Below are 23,832 nucleotides of genomic sequence, written 5' to 3'. Positions count from 1 at the left end.
TAAAAACCACATGATCGTCTCAATAGACGCAGAGAAGGCATTTGACAAGATACAACATCCATTTATGATAAAAAACTCTCAATAAAATGGGAATAGAAGGAAAGTACCTCAACATAATAAAGGCCATATATGACAAACCCACAGCTAACATCATACTCAACGGGGAAAGACTGAAAGCCATTCCTCTGAGAACAGGAACGAGGCAGGGCTGCCCACTCTCACCACTCCTGTTCAACATAGTACTGGAGGTTTTGGCCAGAGCAATTAGGCAAGAAAAAGGAATAAAAGGAATCCAAATAGGTAACGAAGAAGTGAAACTCTCACTATTTGCAGATGACATGATTGTATATATAGAAAACCCTAAAGAATCTGTTGGAAAACTGTTAGAAACAATCAACAACTACAGCAAAGTTGCAGGGTACAAAATCAATCTACAAAAATCAGTTGCATTTCTATATGCTAATAATGAACTAACAGAAAGAGAGCTCAAAAAGATAATACCATTTACAATTGCATCAAAAAGAATAAAATACCTAGGAATAAATCTTACCAAGGAGGTGAAGGACCTATACAATGAGAACTACAAGACATTATTGAGGGAAATCTACGATGACATAAAGAAATGGAAAGATATCCCATGCACGTGGATTGGAAGAATAAACATAGTTAAAATGTCTATATTACCTAAAGCAATCTACAGATTCAATGCAATCCCAATCAGAATCCCAATGACATTCTTCACAGAAATAGAAAAAAGAATACTAAAATTTATATGGGGCAACAAAAGACCCCGAATAGCTAAAGAAATCCTAAAGAAAAAGAACAAAGCAGGAGGCATCACAATTCCTGACTTCAAAACATACTACAAAGCAATAGTAATCAAAACAGCATGGTACTGGTACAAAAACAGACACACAGATCAATGGAACAGAATTGAAAGCCCAGAAATAAAACCACACATATACGGACAGCTAATTTTCGACAAAGGTGCTAAGGACATGCAATGGAGAAAGGAAAGTCTCTTCAATAAATGGTGTTGGGAAAACTGGACATCCACATGCAAAAGAATGAAAGTGGACCATGTGCTATCGCCATTCACAAAAATTAACTCAAAATGGATCAAAGACCTGAAGGTGAGACCTGAAACTATAAAACTCATAGAAGAAAATATAGGCAACACACTATTTGACATTGGGTTTAAAGGAATCTTTTCGGATGACATGCCTACCCAGACTAGGGAAACTAAAGAAAAAATAAACAAGTGGGACTTTATCAGACTAAAGAGCTTTTATAAGACAAATGAAATCAGAATCAAGATGAACAAACAACCAACCAGCTGGGAGGGAATATTTGCAAAACATACATCTGACAAGGGGTTGATCTCCATAATATATAAAGAACTCACACAATTGAACAACAAAAAAACAAACAACCCGATCAAAAAATGGGCAGAGGAAATGAACAGACACTTCTCCAACGAAGATATACAGATGGCCAATAGGCACATGAAAAGATGCTCAACATCACTAATCATCAGGGAAATGCAAATCAAAACAACACTAAGATACCACCTCACGCCCGTTAGAATGGCTATAATCACCAAGACAAAAAACAACAAATGTTGGAGAGGATGTGGAGAAACAGGAACCCTCATACACAGCTGGTGGGAATGCAAATTGGTGCAGCCTCTATGGAAAACGGTATGGAGATTCCTCAAAGAATTAAAAATAGAGATGCCCTATGATCCAGCCATCCCACTACTGGGAATCTATCCAACGCACCTGAAATCAACAATCCAAAGAGGCTTATGCACCCCTATGTTCATTGCAGCATTATTCACCATAGCCAAGAAGTGGAAGCAACCTAAGTGTCCCTCGACTGACGATTGGATTAAGAAAATGTGGTATATATATACAATGGAATACTACTCAGCCATAAAAAAAGACAAAATCGTCCCATTTGCAACAACATGGATGGGCCTGGAGCGTATTATGTTAAGTGAAATAAGCCAGAAAGAGAAAGACAAACACTGTATGATCTCACTCATATGTGGAATATAAACCAACACATGGACAGAGAAAACTGGACTGTGGTTACCCGGGAAGGGGGGGTGGGGGGTGGGCACAAGGGGTGAAGGGAGTCATATATGGGGTGATGGACAAACAAAAATGTACAACCCAAAATTTCACAATGTTAGAAACCATTAAAATATCAATAAAAATCAAAAAAAAAAAATTGGCATATAAATATAAAAATTTCATAAGCATCTATATATATCTTTTCTACACTTCTCTATGTATTAACTCATTCAATCCCCATAACAACCTTATGAGATAGGTACTATCATTATCCCCACTTTACTGATGAGAAAACTGAGGTGCAAAGCGTTTAAGTAATTTTCCTGGGTTGCAATGCAATGCACAGTCTGGATCCAGAGCCTCCAGGTTTAATAACTGCATTATTCAGCCTCTAACTGAAGTAGGGCCGAATTATGCCTCTCTTGTCCCACCTGCCAAATGGCTCAGTCACCCCTGGTGTCACTCTAGGACAGAGCCAATGCCACGATCATGATGTTCTTACTCTCAGGAAATTATTTGTTCCTGCTGCTGAGAGGTTTAATCTTGATATCAGATAAGCAATCTTTGCATTTATTAGAGTCATTGCAAACTGACAATCCATGGACCACAAAATGCTGGATGTCAAATTATCAAAATGTGCAACAGCACATTTATCCACCTAGGCCACTCCGTGTCAGAGTGCCTGACACACACCTCATTAAGCTTCACCTTCACTGTGTGTATAACTGATTAATGAAAGACCCAGAGGTGGCAGGAGTAGGAGCCATTCAATTAAAAATCGTGCACACTGAGGCCCCTGCGTCCCATGACTTACAGAGCAGCTATCTGCATTGCAAAGAGGTATTTGCTTTTAATTAACCAAAGGAAGGCAGGAAGTTATGCCCGTGCTCTAAAGCAATGGCAGGAAGCCGTAGTGTGTTCCTGTGTTACGTGAGCCGTAGAACGGGGGCCGTGGCTTCAGTGCAGCAAGATCTGTGGCATTTGCTAGAGAAGGTGAAATAACAGAAGGGCCTGATTACTCATCACGTCTTCTTATAAAGAATTCCTATTACTGAATTCATCTTTAGAGAGTAAATAATGCAACAAAGAGGAAACTGTTCATAATGTCACTTCTGGCCAGCGGCATTTGCTTTGCCCACGACACCCTGCACTCTGGAAACACACTGGGGACGCAAGCCTCTGATTTGCTTCACAAACACAAATTCAAATCCATTTTGTTATCATTATTTTTGGAGGGTTCCTTTATTTTATACACAATAATTCTAATAGATTAACAACTTGTGGGGGTTCCTTTAAGAAATGTGTTTACTGTACAAGTAAATTATTTAAAATTCTCTCTTCTACTAAAGCTATATGTGGAAAAGAATAGACATCCATTTTGCAAGGAACATATATCTAACAATTAAGAAAATGTGTAAATGATTAATATTTAATACATGTTTCGTTGACAAAAGAAGTTATTAAGGCAAGACAGCAGGCTCCTTGGGTTTATAACGGTAAATGGGGGGATGAGGAGTAGGAAGGACTCTCATTGTCTGGCCAGGAGTCGGGCACGTGCTGAGGAGTTTTACACACGCTGTCGCTTTTGATTGCACCAATCCCTGATGAGGCAGGAATTAATGTCCCCATTTTACAGACAAACGCTGAGGCTTAGAGCACTTAATATGAGCAAAAAGGCAAAAGAACTAGGGGGCTGGCGTCTGGATTTAAGCCTGACTCCAAAGCCGTCACATGGCCCCCAGCTGGCCTCTGGGGAAGTGGAGGCTCAGTCATGCCTGGCCTTGTGAGAGCTGTGCCTTCATGGTGACCCAAGGACAAGGCTGTTCCTGGGCCAAAGTGTCAGCAGGGGACATTCCAGCATGAGAAGGTGAAGGAACTGGAAGCTGTTGCATCCTGTTGGCGCACTCCCCCAGGATTCCTCTTTTTCCCGACTTCCCTCTTCCCTGACACTCTCCAGGCCTCTCATGAGAAGGTCAGGGGGACCAGCAGAGCCCAGGAAGCAGGCCAGAGCAGAGGACTCCTCACCCTGTGCTCCGGGGCTTGGGAGAGATGTTCTGTCCTCCCCGTGGTCCTTGCGTCCTCTCTTTCTTCCTTTGCACGTGATCTGGCCACTGAGGGCTACAATCGGAGGGAAGCCTAGGAGAGCAGGGCTACGGAGGCCGCCTAGCCAGTGTCCAGTCTAGGCCACATGGCCCACACTGGCCTGTGAGCCTGGACAGAAGGAAGCTGCGATGCTGCTGGTGCCTCACGCCACCCACCAGGGGCCCCTCGTTGGGCTCACAGCCAACAGCCTCTGGCAGCAGGCCAAAGGATCCTGCCCAGATGTGCTGGTGTCAACAGCTGGTCCAGGAGTCAGGCGATGGGGAGACTTCTACTCCTGGTTAATAACCCAAACAAAGACATTGTTGCTATTGGTGGGTCGTTTTTGTTTTAAACACACAGATTTGTAATAAATGTAATAAATATGTTAGTCCCACCTTTACAAAAAGGATGAAGCAAAGACCTACACTTGACCCAAAAAAACAGCTGCTCAAGTGAGAGAGAGAGATAAGAGGAGATAAGAGGAGAGGGGAAGGGAGGGGAGGAGAGAGAGAAACAGGATTTAGCCCTTTGGTGCAGCATCAAGTGTGTAGATAAAGGAAGGGAGGGGCTGGTGGTCGTAAGTCTTGAATGGGTCTGCTGTCTGAAAGCCAGGTCTCCTTCCACTGTGTCCTGGAGACAGTTTCAGGTTGAGAAAGGGAGTGCACATAGGCATCAAAAACTTTTTTTTTACATAGACTTTATATTTTAGAGCAGCTTTATGTTCAGAGAATAATTGAGCAGGAGCCCGATTATTCCCACACAGCCCCTGAGGCGAGGGTGCGCCCTGCCGGGAGGGAGGGCACCAGACTGCAGCTGCCCTGGCCATTGTCTCCCAGTAACGTCTGTAAGAACGTTCTGCGGGCTGTAAATCCTCGTAAATACAGTGGGCATCTGATCTTGCTCTGTGGTGGGGTAATGGGGACGAGCTGGGACCAGGATCAATGCCACAGGCATTAAAGAATTTTTAACCAATTTGGAAACACTTAGAGCAGGAGGTGCCTTAAATGTGGCTAAAATGTGCCATGGGAAGTTGAGTATGGCCTTGCACACAGGCATTAACCCCTGTGCTTCTCAAAGTGGGCACAGAGTCAGTACGGTCTGGCGTGAATGCATTGGCCCTAGTGTAGTTGAGAGTGGGCTGGGGAGGAGAAAGGGGTTCCAGAGGAAAGTCCAGATGACTCGCGAGCCTGACGCCTGTCACCATCCAGACACCTTCCCTTGAATACAGCTTGATAACCAGCAAAAACATCAACGTGTTCCTGTTACTAGAGCATCAACTGGCACAGTCTATCCACGGTGCCTGCATCCCCGCTCCCTCCTGGTCCTGTCCTCTGCCTCAGTTTACCTTGCTTCCCGTACAAGGTCAGCCAACCTGGACTCCTGACTCTTAGTACACCTCTGCTCTTTTTTTGATTATCATTTACAGTTTATCCCAGCTAATACCCAGTGAGGACTTGAAGTAACTTCCACAGTCTCATAAAAGGTAATGCAAGGACGTAGAAGTTTAAAATAGCATTTTAAAATAGTGGAAATACAGAACAAAATGTCTTCACATATTACGTATTCAAACAGAATCCAAGTGACTACAGTCCAGGAAAGTGAGCCCTGCTCTCCAGTAACCCAGTCCTCGCCAGGTCCTCCCCAGCACTGCAGCACCTTGCTGGTGGCTGCCTGATGACTGTACCCAGCAACTCCCATTCAGACACAGGAAGCTACACACTCTGCAGGCAGGGACCATGTCTCTCAGTTCCCAGATGTCCCCTGCCTCCCCCCATGGAGCCTGACAATCAAAGATGCTCACCAGATATGTGTGGAATGGATGGATGGATGGGTAGATGGGTGGATGGATGGATGGGTGGGTGGGTGGGTGGATGGATGGATGGGTGGGTGGGTGGGTGGATGAATGGTCCTTTTCAGTTTGGTAAACTGAGACACAACCACTGAAAAAAGTAGCTGATTTTTTTCCTAGGGTTCTCTATGGCAAGCAAAATACGACTCTTTGAAAAAGAACTTCCAAAGCTTCCAATAGTCACTTGGGCAGATCTTATTAGTAGCTCAAGTGTGCCAAATACAAACAGGTTTTCATTGTTGAACCACTATATCCTAACCCAAGAGAATCTAATTCTGATAGTGAATGTTTGACAGCAACTCTTTGGAGGAAACAAAAGATCAAATCCATAAAACTCACACGGAGGAAAATGTCTTTAATTGTTTAATAGAGCTTCCCAGAATCTGAAAAGGCATATGTGGGTGGAAATTCATCTTTCTTCCAGAATTGACACAAAACTGAAAACCTGTAGTGATATTTGATAGGACTGAAGAGCCCTCTACTGGCAGCTACAGTAAACTATCCTATGTAACTTCTGAAAAGTTCAATTATGAATTAATTACATTTAATTGCCCATGACCTCCAACTGCCTGTGGGTAATTTAAATGAAGGCTTTTCATTGCTAAATGAAAATTAAAAGAGCAAAGGATACCGTTTTTCATTAACAGGTTGGCAAAGAGTTTTTTATTGCTAATACTTGTTGAGAAGAGTGTGGAAATCAGATCCACTTATTATGGCTGGAGGGAGTGTGAACTGAGAACCTCCCGGAGGGCAGGCTGACAACACGCGTAAAAACATGAAGAACACACAGCCCTCCAACCTCGAAGCTTCTCGTGATGCTGTCATCACAAAGTGCTCATCTTAGCACTGTTTGGTTTAGTAAGAAGGCAGAAACCATCCAAATGTTCAGAAACACAGGGCTAGATCAATAAATTATGAGACATCATGTTAAAATGATGTTGGAGAAATAAATTTCGTATTAAGGGAACAAGAATATAAAGCAGTGGATGTGGAGAATCTCAATTTTGCAAATACAGATGTCGGAAAGAGTCTGCAAGGATAGCAAATTCTCGAGGGGGGGGCAAAGAGTGTTGTTTGTGTCACTCTGGATATGTATTCTGAAATCTTTACTAATGAATTTGCAATAACAATAAGAAAGGACCGAATTTCCAGGAGGTGTGTTTTCAGAGCTCAGCCCTGGTGCATCTGCAAATGCCCCTTGTCTCACCAGCACACTGCCTGTGCCAGAAGGTCCAGGGGCAGGGAGGATGAGCCGTCTTGTCTCCAAGGTCATCCAGTCCCGCCTTCCCTTCCCATCCCATGCTATCTCCAAGCTCTGTGCTGCCCATCTTTCTGAAAGAACTCTCCCTGTCTCTTTCTCTGTCCCACTCACATCTCAGCTCCCTGTCACCTGGCTTCTGTCCCTTCCACGCCCTGCCAAGACCACCAATGACATCCTGGTTGCCAGACCCTCGGGCCAGCATTGGCCACCACTGCCCACTCCCTTGCTGCACCTCTGACTTCTCTGGGCTCTGGGGCCAGCTCTATCTTCTGTGCCCCCTTCTACTCTTCCTTCTCAGCCCCAACCCTCCTCCTCCAACATCTTCACCCTGTGGTCCCCACCCCCCAGCCCTCGTCTGCCCTCATCCACTCTCCCCCGTGCTTGGGAATCCCTCCATCCATTCCCATGGCTCCTCTGCCATCGTTGGCTGCAGCCCCAGGCCAACCTCAAAGCCTCACGTCTGCCCTCCCCTTCTATTGGGGGGCTCCTTGAGTGCAGGGACCTCAGCACCTAGCACAGTGCCTGGCACATCAAAACTCCTCTGTAAACACTCTGTGAATGAAGAAGTGAGAGAACGGCTCTCCTTCTACATGCTGGGCCAGAAATAATACAACCAGTCTTTCTTCCCCACGACAGCCTTTCAACTATTTGAAAACAGCTAATTACCCCCTTGAGTCTTCTTTCTCCAAGGAAAAGAGCCTCAGTTCCTTCGATCCTTCCTGGTGGGAGGTTTCCCCTGAATGCCCAGTTTTCCGTGCCTCGCTTCTCTGCCCAGAACTGAGCACGGTCACCAGGTGTCCTCTGACCAGCTGGCGACTGAGGAAGGTCAGGAAAATCAGCGATTCGCGATCAGGAGGATAAGACGGTGACGGTTTTAGAGTTCTTCCTGCTGGAATGAAAGGTGATAGTGGAGGATACGGGTCAAGAGTAACAAGATGCTTTGAAATCAGTATCTTGTCTACCACCCAACGTGGCTGCGTGCTGCCTGGTTAACAGCACAGGCCTGGGATGTCAGGCAGACCCAGGTCTGATTCCAGGTCCGACACTTCCCCACTGTTGGAGGGGTGCATTACTTGCCCCTCTCTCTGCCTCCGTGAGCTCACGTATACAACGGGAGGAGGCGTGGGACGTGCTTGGCACAGTGTGTGGCACGTGGCGAGTGAGGGCAGAAGTGGTGTCGTGGACACCAAGGCACTTTGCAAATGAACATTCCTTGTATTATTACCGTGAAAGAACTTGCTTGGGAAATGTTCTCTGTTTCATTTGATCACAATTGAGCCCATCCAAACCACGTCACCACCAGAGTCCTCCACACAGCCCTGTGGGCCCCAAAGCAGGTGACGGGTCCTGGGAAAGGAATTCCTCCACAGGTGCGTGTTAAAAATACAGGAAGTGTGGAATTCCCCCACCCACCCTGAAAGAGCATCAAGTTCAGGGAACAATGGTTAACTTTCACGTTCAGTGGGGTGGAGTGACCAGGTTTTCAAAACAACTTCAAGTCAGGTACTGGAAATAAGACTGTTGGGCTCAAAAGGATCCAGAGCTAAGAAGATTCCTATATTTCAAGTCCGTCTAGGTAGCTGACTTTGTTAAAAACAGAAAGAGAAAAAGTACCACTGAAATCCTTGGTACCCACATCTGCGATTCCCATTAAGAAAAACCGGATAAAGAGAATAGAGGCACACAAATAAAAACTGTGGAAAATCCTCTGCTTGCCAAATGGACGTGGGAGAGGCGAGGTCTGTGGCATTGGCAAGAGCACGATGTAGCCTGAGACAAGAGACAATTGTTTCTGTGAGAATTGTTTTCCATTGCTTTCGGTTCTAAAACTAAGATTTTTTAAGAGGGACTGAAAAGAATAAGATTTTGCCTTTGTTATTATAAAGAAAATATCTTTTTTCTATGAAGCTGAAAACCTTTTACGTACAGTATCTCATTTTCTTATTTTTATGGGGGACTGGAAGTAAAGAAGCTTTTTTTTAGTTATTTTATTGAGGTCATATTGGCTTATAACATTGTGTAAATTTCACATGTACATCATTATATGTGCTTCTGTATAGACTGCATTGTGTTCACCACCAAGAGTCTAGTTTTATCTGTCACCACACATATGTGCCCCTTTACTCTTTTCGCCCTCCCCCAAGCCCCTCCTCCTTTAGTAACCACTAATCTGTTCTCTTTGTCCGTGTGTTTGCTTATCTTCCACATATGAGTGAAATCATACGGTGTTTGTCTTTGGCTTATTTCACTTAGCATAATACTCTCAAGGTCCATCCATGTTGTCCCAAATGGTACAATTTCGTCTTTTTTATGGCTGAGTAGTATTCCATTGTGTATATATATACCACATCTTCTTTATCCATTCATCAGTCAATGGGCACTTGGGTTGCTTCCACATCTTGGCTATTGTGAATAATACTGCGATGAACGTAGGGGTGCATAACTCTTTTTGAATTATTGATTTCATGTTCTTTGGATAAATACCCAGTAGTGGAATAGCTGGATCATATTGACTTAAACTCAGAATAGCTTTTAGTGGAACAATGGTTCCTTGGAGGCTGCCCCCTTGACACTTTAGCTAGATCCCTCTGACAGCAGTGGCCAGGCCACATTGGAAAGAAGTTGAGGGACTTAAAGTAAGGAGAGGAGAGAATGGACGAACTGATGGAGTTGAAGGAGATTAGGAGGTAGAATGGATAGACTTTGGGATTGCAAGATGTTGGTTGATGAGGCAAGAGTGGATACCCAAGTGTCTGGCTTCAGTAAATGAGGGAACCCGTGGATGTGGCCGTGCTTCCAGCACAGACTTGACAGCCATCAGCCTGGCCTTGCAGCTTGCTTCTGCCACTTTCTAGCTGTGTGATCTTGGACAGGTCACTTAAGGTCTTTGAGCCTCGGTTTCCCCATTTGTGAACAAGGATGATAATAATGGTGCCTGCATCATACAGCAGCAGTGAGGGTGAAGGAGTTATTGCAGGTGAAGTCCTCGTGGTCCTGACCGTGCGTGTGACACTCAGGCCTGGCACACGGCTGCTCGCTATCTGCTGGCGCTCACTGTTACTGTCACACCACCCCGCACCGCCTCGGTAGTGGGATTCAAACTTGCGATTCTGAATTCTTAAACTCTGTGGCTCTGGGTCTAAAAAATAATGCCTACCAAACAGTGGTTGGCTAGTACCATTTCCTCTGTGAACATCCCAGCATGCATGGGCTGTGAATGCAGCCAGCCCAGGTGTCGGACTGGCACCAGGATGGAGTTAAATCCACTTTGTCTTTGAACATGCATAATCAGCTTCACTTGGTACATAAAGCTGGGGGAACAGACACGGCCACAGCATTCCTAGTGATTTTTTCCATCATTTATTAAATGCCTGTCTTGGTTTAAAAATCACACCCGCTGCCTTAATGATGTTTTAAGAAATATAAAAATAGGAGTACATAACACTGTATTCGCTGTGGCTGCAGACGGCTTTTATCTGTCACAGTTTCGCACAGAGCACAAATTGTTGCAAAAATGCCCGCACTTCGCTCTCATGGGGGCGCTTTGAAGAGATTGTTAGGCGTGTGGCAATTATTCTCGGGCCCAAGGTAAGTCCCAGCGCGGCTGCGGAGCCCTGCCCGCCCTGGAGGGGCTCAGAGGCACTTTCTAGGCGAAACCTGGGCCACAAAGGCACAGCTACAGGGAGACGAACAAATGGCATCATGGGGGCCCTTGTGCTGAAATGGTTTTTCTCACGATGAGCAAACTTGAATAAACCCGAGAGCAGCAAGGAGGCTGTAATTAAAACTCATGGCCCAATTCCCTGTTCGTTGGCAGCAGAAAACTATTGGTTTATTTCAAACCAAACCAAGTGGAGGTGCTCAGGGTCCTAGAACAGAAGGTGCAGACCTTGAGTGTGTCCTGCCCCATAAAGTGGGAGGAGGCCGCGGTGGTGCCCCCATCCTGCTGGGAAGGAGGGTACACTGGCGCATGGCATGGACCCCTGTGAGGCCCTGCCACCGGCGAGAGCTGTCATAGGGAGCCACCAAGTCTTGGTGTTGGCTGGGGCTCAAGTCTGTGCCCAAGAGGGAAATGTACTTGCAACCAAGGGTCTCCCTTCTCTTGCAGGTGGCCCAGCAGCTCCAGCCCTCCGTGATATGGATTGGAGACACAGAGAAAACCTTCTACAAAAAAGTTCCCAACTCCGAAAGGATGGTGAGGGTTTCTCCATCAGTTCTTAATTTGGCCCTTTCTTTCCTCCGAGGGGCCCCTTACCAGGGACTCCCTCTACTTTTTGAGAAGGTCTTGCTTTTGCGAGGGAAGAAGGAAGGAAGCGGAGGGGCAGCCATCTCTCTCTGCCCTAAGTACTTGTCTGTATTTGAAAGGATCCAGTGGTCTGATTTTATGAGGCATAATCTAGTAAAAAAAAGATGAAAGAAAGTGTGGAAGAGGGGAGGGGGAGCTTTAAGCCCAAACATACGATTCAGAGGTAAGAAATGATTTAGAGAACTCTGCTCCGTTAGAGCAAACAGCACACGGAGGAGTTATTATTAGGACTTCCTATTGTTCATAATAATAAATAGCAAAAGGCCTGAAATTTATGAACAAAGGCCGTCCATGGAACTGCTAAGTGCACCGCGTCGGGGCCTCCGGGGAGCCTTCTCTCCATTGCTTCCTTCCTTCTTTTCTCTCCTTTCAACGGCCCCCCTCCCCCGCACTTCCCCCCACAAATCACCAGCAAATTTCCCACAGGTTAAAAAAAATTTGCAGCTACACACGATTGTTATTCCACATCAATTTGCACCAAAGCAAATAGTGGTTAACTGTGAATTTCTGATTAAATTCATAAGGATTTTAATCACTTTGGATCCTTATGTATTATACATCACTTTTAGCAGGTAGAGATGATTTGGATAAAGAATGAGAGCTCAATCTTTTCTTCCCCAAATGAGCCTTGATTGCCCTGTCATTTCAGAAACTCTTGAGAGGACTCATTTATTATTTAATCCCGGAATCTAGGAGTTAGCTCCCTCTGCTGGCCAAGTGGTTACATTGAAAGAAAAAAAAAAAAAAAAAAGTCCGCATAGATGCAAACTTGAAGGCTGGAGCTCCTGGGAAGCAGATCACAAATCTAAAGAGAATGCAGGGCAGTGTTGAATCCAAGGTGTCACACCTGATGTCGTCAGAAGTTTTGTCTCATTAACGGTCAAGGGGTACTGCTCTCCCCAGGACGTCAGCCTGGGGAGTGGGAAGACAGGAAATGTGGGTTCCAGGCTGGCTCTGCCCTTAACTTTAGCTGGCTGTGTGTCTCTGAGCAAGTAACTTAACCTCTCTGAGCTTCCCCTTCCTTAACTGTCTAAGTAAAGAATTCCAAAGAGAAGAGTCTCCGAGTTCATGAAGCCCCCCTCACGTTCTCTCATGACCCCCTGGAGCTATCAGCTTGCTGTCAGCAATTACAACCATCTGCCCTCCTGCACACCTGAGTCCATGGAGAATATGAGGAAGGCAACACACTCATTTATAAGAGCCAGAGGAGCACTGGGGCAGTGCTGATGGAGGGTGCTTTGAGGGAGAGCTGACAGCAGGGAATGAAATGTGGATTCAGTAGGCACCTCCCATAAAGGGAGTCCATGGGAAGGAGCAGGCAGCCACAAAGGAGAGAGATGACAGACCTGAGTCTCCAGAACCTTCACCTGAATCGGCCCTCCCGTTGGTGACACTGAGATATTCTCTCTGCACAACTTCTGATTCCCACAAAAATAGGTGCCGACTAGTTTTATTCCTGTAGAAAATGAAGGCCTTTGGTAGCAGAGTCTCTGTTGTGGACAAATCGGACATTGTTCTGTCCACTTCTGCATTAGAAGAGTCCGTCGTGTGTCCGGGGTGTTAACTGCACTACAGACCACGGGTCACGCCCTGGGATAAATCCCAGAACGCCTGATGAATACAAGGGTTCATCAGGGTTCCCTGGGTCCCCGAACGTCCACAAGGCCAGCTGGGGCCCTGAGCCGTCCCACACAGACAGAGCAAGAGGAGTGCACGCTCCAACCAGCGGTCCTGGCCCGGGTCCAGCGCCCCAGCTGGAGGAGAGCGAAGTGAGGAGGGAACCACTGTGTGCGCATCCTCCAGCTCCACACAGGCCCCGGGTCCCTGCTCACCCCTACGTGCTGGGCCTGCCCCTCGGAGAGCGGGGCTGCAGGGTTCCTGCCGCCTTCCTGGGATTGTGGGGCCAGGACTGGGCCAGCTCTGCTCTCCTTCCCAGCCCCCGGGCTCTGACTTCTGCCCTCACCTGAGTCTCTCAGGGACCAGGGCCCCGGGCAGCCGCAAGCGTTGGCCGTCCACATTCCAAAGGAGACCACCAAACACCAAGGGTGGCAGCTTCGTCCGCAGGTGCAGAACCCAGGAGGTGTCACTCTGGCTCCTCGCTGCATCACTCGGCCACCCGGGAGCCCGGCGGCCTTTCTAGCACCTGCCCCAGCCTCTGTCCCAAAGGCGTTGAGAAACAGAGAAGAATTCCCCCTGCAGACAAAGCAGGAGTCTGCTGTGCCCACCACCCACAGCCCCAGTGCAGCACTCCCTGATGCAGGGACCTGGCCCCCAAACCTAGGACTGCTGCAGCAGGAAGAGGAGGCCCTGGAGGCACAGTGCATGTGTCAGGAAAGCGCCCAGCAACCCTGGGAGGGAGGCAGCCTTCCCCTGATTTACAGAAGAGCACAAAGGCTCTGAGAGGATGCACAGCTGGTTAGAGGGGGCTCTGGGGCTCAGAAAAGGTCCATCCATCTGAAGGCAGAGGCTGAGCCCTTCTCTCCGACTGGACGCCGCTCCCAGGGGGGATGACACTGAGTGCCAGCCACTGGCTTCCCGGTCTGCCCTCCCGCGGGCTTCAACTACACCCGCGTCCACCCGCCACCCCTCCCCGCCCCCAGGTCACTCTGAACCACATCCTGAAAACGGCCCATGGGCCCTCTGGGCTTAGCGCCAAAGGGGCAGCTCTCTCGAATCCCCACACTCCTGACGGCACACCGTCCCCTCCCATCGTCCTCAGCACCCTGAGGAGCCCTTTCACCACTAGACTCTCAGGAAGACCCACGATCCCCGTAAGCCCACCCCTGACACTTGGTTACAAACAGCCCCCTGCCCCGGGCAGATGCCTGGACAGGGCCCCTTCCCTTCTCCTCCTTCTGGGAGCAGAGCCGGCCTCTCCACCGTCTGCGGCTCAAACACAGCCAGTCAGTTGTCTGTGTAGGAGATGAAGGCGGTAAGAATGAGGCACAGCCGTCTGCGGCTGCATTTTCTGCACCATTACCCTCCGTTACCTCATCTAGCTGGAGCCTTCCCCACATCACAATAGGGCCTCCGCGAGGGAACTGCTCGCTTTATTGGAGCTGGGTGCAGCCGTGGTTCTGTGGCGCTGACTGCAGAAAAGCAAATTGAAATTGCTGTGTGGATGCTAGGCACTAATTTGAAATTGCACGCAATTATACGGTTGTGTGGGGCTGGCAGGCCCAGCGGTAGGGGCGGTGGCTGTGGAGGTGGCCAGGTGATGGTGGGGATGTTGGGTGGTATGATGGATGAGCGTGTGGGTCTCCAGCATAATGGATGCAGCTCTGAACTGGACAGAGGTGGCCGGAGTACAGGGAGTGCTGATGGAATGGATTCACCTTTCATTTCCGTCCCCTCTTGATGGGACTGCGCCTCACCATCAGTGAGGATGTCACTCTGGATGCAGCCAGGATCAACATTAGCAATCCAAACAGGCTAATTAAGTTCAGATGTCCCTGTCATTTCAGGACATGCAGGTAGCAATATCATCTCCTGCCTCAGAACAGGCTGACTGCATCACTGTCACCATGGCAACTAGGCTGCTGGGGATGGGTTCAGACTGTGCAAGTGTGTCTCTACCCCCACAGAATGGCAGTCTCCAGCATCACCAGGGCCCTCAGATCAGTCCTTCTTCCACCAGTCTCTGGGCAGCTCCCATGTGCAGCACACATGTCCCAGTTGCCCCCACCACCTGCATTGTTCTCCATTGCTTCTTAAAACACCTGTCTGTCCTCACCATCCCCACCCACTCCTCAGCCCACCACTGTCCACTTGCTGCCCTCCAACTCCACAGAAATTGCTCTCATAAGGTTCTTCTTTGACATCCATTTTGCCAATGAACACTTCTATCCCCTTCCTCTCCCTTTCTGCTACATTCAACAGGGTTAAAATGCACCATTTTGTAAAACTCTTTCCTCCCTTAGCTTCCATGGCCCTGCCTTCTCCTGGTGTCCTCATACCCTGCCAACATTTTCTTCTGTGTCACCTTCGCGCACTTCTACCCACCTCTTAGAGATGTTGGTACTCCCTGAGATTCCATCCCAGGCCCGTGGCCCTTTTCTCTCTCCTTGCCTTCCTTGGGCACCATCTCGTGGCTTCACATATCACCCCTAACCCAGTGACTGCCCCTCTCCATCCCTAGCCCAAAGCTCAGCTGCAATCGCCCGGAATCACCCCTGGGACACCTCCCTCACGATGCTGCAAACTCAGGCGGGACCCTCCCACACTCTCCTCTTCCATCACTACCCGCCACCCCAAGCTGCTGTCCCTCCTGCATTTTCAAAGAGTTATTTAGTTTTTTAAAAAATATAACCACTTTTCATAAGAGTGCTTTGGATCCACCCTGGTAAAGTGAATCTTGAATACTGCCAAACTCTCCAAGCTTCTCTAAGTGCAGTGGATTGTTTCCTGGCACAGGGGTAGTATTCCTATGAGGAGTCTCCTTCCAGAATCTTAGCAGAGGGCTTTTGTTGAGTGGCAAGAGGCCAGAAGCCAGCTTCTCAGAGCTGAGCAGTTGAAGACTTACCATCTTGTGCAATGGGAACTGACGGGAGCTTTTTACACAGTCATTTTGAGCTCTGTTGGCAATATTGCTAGTTTCCTCCAAATCACAAAGCCCCCAGTATCTCTGACTCTCCCCTTTAAAACCTTTACTCTTCAACAAAGCAGAGCTGGCATTGATTTCCCACCAGCACTCATATGTCAGAATAATTATTCCTTGTTAAGCACTTTGTCAGACACGGTATGCCATGCAATCCTCTCAGCATCCCTATAAGTTAGGTTCAATGATTTTCCCCATTTCTCAGATGCAGGGACTAAGGCTCAGAGAAGTTGAGCGACCTGCCCAAGATCACACAGCTGTTAAGAGCAGAGCCAAGACTGAGATGGAAGCTGTCTGAACTGAAGTCTGTGCATTTAACCATTTGCTACATCATCTGCCTTTTGTTATGGAGTTCCATCCTTGGGCTTTTTTTTTGCTCACAGCCTGGCCCCCAGGGGAAATTCAGAATCAAAGTAAAGGCCTAGCAAACATCCCTCCGTGTCCCAGGCCAGCCCAGAAGCATGAGTCTGAGCCACGGCAGGTTTCTGCAAAGACCTTGGGTGACAATTGGGGAGCAGCCCCTTCAGGAGTGGCTTCCCATCCTCGTTGTCAGGGCTGCCCAATCTAGGATTTCAGAAGGCTCGTTCCAGATCATCCCTCTCCTTTGCTTTGCCCTGTTTTGAGTTCCTCTATCTCCCCAATCCTCACTCAGGGCTTCCAGGGCGAAATCATGCAGGGCCATTTTTCCTCCTGACGGAGCTGGAGCAGGCTCTGGACTCCTGTGGGTGCCGGAGGAAATGACAGGAAGAGGCCTGGTGGTCTGACCTCAAGCCAGCCTGCAGGATTTAGTTTGCTGTAAAAATCCCATCTTTTCCATGCTGTGAGTTACATTACACAGTCTCCTCTGAACTGAATCCAACAATATAGAAAAAGGATTATACACGATGACCAAGTGGCATTTATCCCGGGCTTAACATCCAAAAATCAATTAATATAACATACTATATCATTAGAATGAGGGACAAAAACCACATCATCATCTTGATAGATGCAGAAAAAGCATTTGACAAAATCCAACACCCTTGATGATAAAAAAGACTCAACAAAGTAGGAAGAGAAGAGAACTTCCTCAATCTGATAAAGGGCAACTACAAAAAATCCACAGCTCACATCATACTTAATGATAAAAGACTGGATGCTTTCCCCTTAAGGCTGCCTCTTCTATGCAACATTCTATTGAAGGTTCTCACCAGGGAAGAAAATGAAATAAAGCCATCCATATTGGAAAGGAAGAAGTAAAACTATATCTATTTGCAGATGACATAATCTTGTACGTAGAAAATCCTAAGGAATCCACTAAAAAAGTATTAGAACTAAAAAACAAGTTCAGCAAGGTTGCTGGATACAAGATCAGTATACAAAAAGTGATTTATTTCCATACACTAGCAATGAAAAATCAAAAATTGAAATTAGAAAACAATTCCATATATGGTAACATCAAAAAGAGTAAAATATTTAGGCAAAAGTTTAACAAAAGAAATGCAAGACTTCTACTCTGAAAACTAGAAAAATATTGTTGAAAAAAGTTAAAGGCCTAGATAACTGGAAAGGTACATCATGTTCATGGATTGAAAAACTTAGTGTTGTTAAGATGGCAGGAATCCCCAAATTGATCTACAGATTCAACACAATCCCCATCAAAATTCCAGCTGGCTTATTTACAGAAATTGACAAGCTGATCCTAAAATGCATATGGAAATTCAAGGGACCCAGAACAGCCAAATCAATCTTGAAAAAGAAGAACAGAGTTGGAGGACTCACACTTCCAGTTTCAAAACTTACCACAAAGCTGCAGCAATCAGGATAGTGTGTTACTGGCATAAGGAGAGACATGTAGATCAATGGAATAGACTGAGAGTCCAGAAATAAACCCTTACATTGACAATCAACTGATTTCTTGACAAAGGTGCCAAAACAATTCAATGGAGAAAGAAGAGTCTTGTCAACAAATGGTACTGGGACAATTGGATAGCCACCTGCAAAAGAGTGAATTTGGACCCCTACCTCACACAGTATACAAAAATCGACCCATAATGCATCAAAGACATAAAAGAGCTAAAATTATAAAACCCTTAGGGCCGGCCCGGTGGCGCAAGTGGTTAAGTGCGCGCGCTCCACTGTGGTGGCCCAGGGTTCGCTGGTTTGGATCCCGGGCACGCACCAACGTACTGCTTGGCAAGCCATGCTGTGGCAGCATCCCATATAAAGTGGAGGAAGATGGGCACGGATGTTAGCCCAGGGCCAGTCTTCCTCAGCAAAAAGAGGAGGATTGGCAGATGTTAGCTCAGGGCTGATCTTCCTCACACAAAAAAATAATAAATAAAATAAAATAAAACCCTTAGAAGAAAATAGAGGCATAAATCTTTGTGACTTTGGATAAAGCAATGGGGTCTTAGATATGACACCAAAAGCATAAGCAGCAAAAGAAAAATTAAATTGCACCTCATCAAAACTAAAAACTTTTTTGCTATAAAAAGCATCTTCAAGAAAATGAAAAGACAACCCACAGAATGGGAGAAAATATTTGCAAGTCATCTGTCTGATAAGGGACTTGTATCTAGAACATATAAAGAACTCTTACAACTCAATAATAAAAAGATAAATAACCCAATTAAAAAGTGGGTAAAGGATCTGAATACACATCTTTCCAAAGAAGATACACAAATGGCCAATAAATACATGAAAAGATGCTGAACATCATTAGCCATTGGCAAAATACAAATCAAAACCACATTGAGATACTGCTTCACACCAACTTGGATGGCTAAATAAAAGAAAGCAGACAGTAACAAGTGTTGACTAGGATATGGAGAAGCTTGACCCTTCATACTCTGCTGCTAAGATGGTAAAATGGTGCAGCCCCTTTGAACTTTGGAAAACAGTCTTACATTTCTTCAAATGGTTAAACATAGAGTAACCATATGACCTAGCAATTCAGTTCCTATGTATATACCCAAGAGAAATGAAAACGTGTGTCCACATAAAATCTCGTATACAAATGTTCACAGTGGCATTATTCACAGTAACCAAAAAGTGAAAACAACCCAAATGTCCATCAACTGATGAATGGGTAAATAAAATGTGGCATATCCGTACAATGGATATCATTCAGCAATTAAAATGAAGTATTAATACATGTCACAACATGGGCGAACCTCGAAAATATGCTAAATGAAAAAAGCCAGACACACACACAGAAAACACATATTCTATGATTCTATTTATATGAAATATCCGGATTATACAAATTTGTGGAGACAGAAAGCAGATTAGTGGTTGCCTAGGTCTAGAGAAGGGGGTTGGAGGAGAATGGGCAGTGACTGCTAATGGATATGGTCTTTTGGAGGCGATGAAAATGTTCTAAAATTGATTGTGGTAACGGTTGCACAACTCTGTGAATATACTAAAAAACACTAAATTATATACTTTAAATAGGCAAATTGTATGGTATGTGAATTATAGCTCAACAAAGCTGATATAAATACAATAATAGTGATATAAATAAAATAATATTATAATATAACAGAACGTAATATGATAAAAAAAATATGTATTTTGTCTCCTTTGTAACCCTCAATTAGGATAGGCCCTTACCCAGGATTTGGGGGCAGAAGCAAACCCCATCGCACATCCCCCTGGATTCAGGGGACCCCAGCGTAGAGGGAGGGGCAAGAGTCTGGAGTCACTGCCTCTGTGTTCAGTTGGGGTCCTGCTCATGAACTCTGGGCCTTGGGGATGTCACTCAGCCTCTCTGTGCCTCAAGTCCACACCTCCCAAGTGAGGGTGAGGACTGTGTCCCCCTCCCAGGAAGGCTGTGAGGATCAAGTGAGAAGGTTCTTGTCAAGCACTAGGAGAAGTACCTGGAACACAGTAGGCACTCAATAGATGCTACTTACGAGTATTATTGAGCTTGAAGATTTATCACCAGCCTGTGTGTAAGAAGTGATAAGTGCAAAGTAGATGCTGGAGAGCCAGCCCTGGTGGTGTAGTGGTTAAGATTCAGCACTCTCATCACTACGGCCCAGGTTCATTTCTGGTCAGGGAACCACACCACCCATCTGTCGATTGTCATACTGTGGTGGCTGCGTGTTGCTGTGATGCTGAAAGCTATGCCACCAGTATTTCAAATACCAGCAGGGTCACCCATGGTGGAGCTTCCAGACTAGGAAGAAGGACCTGGCCACCCACTTCCCAAAAAACTAGCCATGAAAACCCAGTGAATAGCAGCGGAGCATCGTCTGATAGAGCAATGGAAGATGAGAGGATGGTGCAAAATCAGGGGGCAGGGTTCCACTCTGCTGTCCGCGGGGGCGCTAGGAGTTGATCATCTCAACGGCGCTAACAACAGCAAAGATGTGAGAGAACTAATTCCCCGTCCCGTCCTTGGAGATCAAGATAAACCCCAAAGCCAAAGCCCCCAAGTTTCTGCAACGTCCCATCAGGCTTTCCTCCCACTGGCCCAAGGGAACTGCTCTGCTTCACGCAGCCTCCTTCCTGCACCTTGTCAATCCAGACATGGAACTTGGCCTTTTCACTGGTCAAAAGGAAGAAGAGAGGAAGGATGCAAACTACCACTGCGAGCACAGCGCGGCCTACAGCCTCACAATGCAGAGTGGACACCCTCGTGCTTCAGAACCCAGTCTAGCCACCCACCCCTAGGGGTGCCCCCTTGCCCTTCCCTTTAAGGACTCCTCTCTCACCCTCCCCCCTCCGCTGGCACCCCGGCCCTCCAGGGGGCACTGTTACACCTGACACTTCCCCTCTACGGTGCAGAGCAGTTTGGCAGGTCCCAGCCCTGAGTCCCAACTCTGCAGGGCCAGACTCAGAGAGATACTGGGCCGCCAAAGCGCCTCCCATGGAACAGGGCTCCATAGCACGTGAGTGTCCCTGTCCCAAAGGCCCCGCAAATCATACACAGCTCTGTCATCCCCTCCTGCCCACTGTGGCTCCAACACCCTGCCATTCATTTTTATTCCACAGGGTGGAATTTATCAAACACCCACTCCCTTCCCTAGATGTCACCGGCCCTGCCTGCGTGCAGGGCTCTCTCCTAGCTCGTGGCCCAGACAATAGGTGCCCTGGCTTTATGGCGTGTTCACAGTGTGCAGGGGCTGCTCCAGGAAAGCCAGGCGGTGGGATGTTTAACTCTCTGGCTCAACATTCAGATTCTAATTCGCTCAATTGCCCTTGAGCCAAATGGGAGCAAAAATGGCTCAGACTGCCTGAGGTGTCTCTGTGGAGGTCCTCTCCGTCGCCCCTAACGTCCTCCTTCCCCCACTTCTCCTTGGCTCCCCTCTGCCAGGCAAGGTTAATTCAAAGCCCATGTGTTGCCGTGGCAACGTGGCCAAATCTGACCCCCACAGGCTGGAAGTCATCCTCCCTGGGGTACCTCATATCTTCCTCCTCTCCCTCCTTAGAGCTGAGATGATACTAAAATAATACAGGTTCAAACTCTTTCCAAACTGCTTCAGAGAGAGAAGTTGCAGGCCGTTACGGAACTGGGTGTTTTTCAGACATGAGATCCAGGACTCCGGTCCCTCAATGTCATGGCAGTCAGCAAAAGAAATCTTGAGTCCACCTTCAGAACAGCTCAGAGGAACTCAGAGCACCGCAGACTAATTCTCAACCCCAGCCACCTCCTTCCGCTTGGAAATCTGCCACTATTTCCCATTCTCAGGGTTAAGGTGCGAGAACGTTCAGTCAGGTGCTTCCTTCCTTCCTCGTTTCCAAAGCTGAATACAGAGATTGAGGAAAGGAAGTGCCAGCAATTCAAATCACCCAAAGGAGGAAACACATCCCGAGAACCGGCCCAGGACAAAGTGTAAGAAATTGTGTTTCTCAGAGCTGTGGAATCACTCGAACAAATGTACGTGCAGGGCATTCTAACCGTGAATGTTCTTTAGTTCTTAAGTCTTTTTTCTACACGTGGGCTCATGTTTTTTTCCTCTCTCTTTCTCCCAGATCGAACCGAAACGCCTGAAAAAACAGCTCCCTAAAATCCTGAAACTCCTAAAACCAGATGACAGGATTCTGATTGTGGGGACCACACAGCGTCCTTTCGATGCTGAACTTCAATCATTTTGCAAAGTTTACCAAAAAATTATTTTGATTCCCAGACCAGACTATGCTTCCAGATACGGCAAGTACCCCTCGCCCCTTCCCATGGTGGGTAACTGAGGCTGAGCCGTCCAGTGGTGGCTTGCAGATGTGTAAAGCCAAAGGTGGCCCTCATCACCCAGCGATCGTCAGAAGGTGTCGCAAGGGGACCCCCGTGCACTGGAGAGGGGGGCACACCTGGACGTCAGCCATGCTCAGTTCTGTGAATATCAACCACTGGGTCATAAGAGCAAAACATACATCTTTGTTCTGTTGTTTGTTAACTGATCTCTTTTTACCCAAGACAAAAGAACACTGGACAGGGATTATTATTTTTGGCCCTGAAGCTGACAAAAGCTCTTGCATGTGTGATTTTTCTTCTGACAGGTAGATTAGGGTCACCTATCTTATACCGTGGTGATGGTGTCTTTCTCGTACAGCAGCATTTCTTGCCACCAGGTTGGTTTTTGTACATCTCCTGAGTCTCAAAGTATGAGTCCAGGAGCATGTTGATTTACTTATACAAGTCAGCGTTAACTACAACAAGAGCTTACTTTCTCCATTTTTTTCTTCTTGAATAGACAGATTCAAAATCCACTTATTTGGAAACATATTTTTAAATAGCAGCAATAGAAAAAAGTGACCCTGGGAGCCAGTGCAATGAAATTGGAAAGAGCCTTGAGATATGGGCTCTGATGAGACCTGGTTCTGAATCCTGGCTCTGCTGCCGAATAGCTGGATGACCTTGACAAGTCAGCTGACCTTCTGAGCCTCCGTTTTCTCATCTGTAAAGTAGGAGAACAGTTTACTTCACAGGGCTGGTGTGAGCCTTCTATGAGGTTAGCAGAGCGCCCAGCACCGTCTCAGCTCCCAGGAGAGCGTGGGTGGTGGTGGTGGAGATGGAGGAAGAGAAGATGTGCTGGTTGTGGAGGAGGAGAGCGTGATGGGGTGGTGAATGGCAATGGTAGTGTTGGTGGTTGTGTCTCTCACCCACCGCTGTGTAACACAGCTCCCCAGTGGCTTAAACCAGCACTTGTTCTGGGGGTTCAGTGGGCTCAGCTGGGGAGTTCTCCCTTGAAGTATCTCAGGAGGTTGCGGTCAGATGCCAGTTTGGACTCAGTCGTCTGAAGACTCGCCAGGGCTGGACGTCCAAGGCAGTTCACTCCCATGACTGGAGTTGATTCTGGCTGGCAGCTGGGAGCTCAGCTGGGACTGTCAACCAGACAGCGTACACCTGGCCTCTCCATGTGGCTTTGCTCAGCACAGTGGCTAGGTCCCAAGAGGAAGCATCCTAAGAGCAAACGTTTCAAGAGGTTCAGGCAGAACTGGAAGGGTTCCAGGCTCAGAAGTCACACAGTCACTTTCGCCATGCTCGACTGATCAAGAGCCAGTCACAGGGGCAGCCCAGACTCAAAGTCAGCAACTACACGAGGGTATGAATACTGTAGGTGTGGCTCACTGAGAGGTCATCTTTACCTCCCACGGTGCTGGTGGTGGTGATAGATTTGGTATAGAGAGGGTGATAGTGGTGTGAGTGTTGGAAGTGGTGGTGATGGTGGTGGC

The 23,832-nt window shown here is 47.1% G+C and overlaps 1 protein-coding gene across 1 annotated transcript in view; it reads left to right on the top strand.

Annotated features, from left to right (window-relative positions):
- IQCA1 (IQ motif containing with AAA domain 1) overlaps positions 1 to 22,359 on the top strand; it is a 146,153-nt gene extending 123,794 nt beyond the window's left edge. The window contains exons 15-16 of the mRNA XM_058533276.1: positions 11,379 to 11,465; positions 22,135 to 22,359. Coding sequence (XP_058389259.1) covers positions 11,379 to 11,465; positions 22,135 to 22,350 — 303 coding nt within the window. The 3' untranslated portion in view covers positions 22,351 to 22,359. The remainder of the gene's footprint in view (positions 1 to 11,378; positions 11,466 to 22,134) is intronic.
- The last annotated feature ends 1,473 nt before the right edge of the window (positions 22,360 to 23,832 follow it).

Source organism: Diceros bicornis, chromosome 37, assembly GCF_020826845.1.
Source record: "Diceros bicornis minor isolate mBicDic1 chromosome 37, mDicBic1.mat.cur, whole genome shotgun sequence".
Lineage (NCBI taxonomy): Eukaryota > Metazoa > Chordata > Mammalia > Perissodactyla > Rhinocerotidae > Diceros > Diceros bicornis.
The sequence above is the reverse complement of the archived record's forward strand: the minus strand, read 5'-3'. Positions and strand labels throughout refer to the sequence as shown.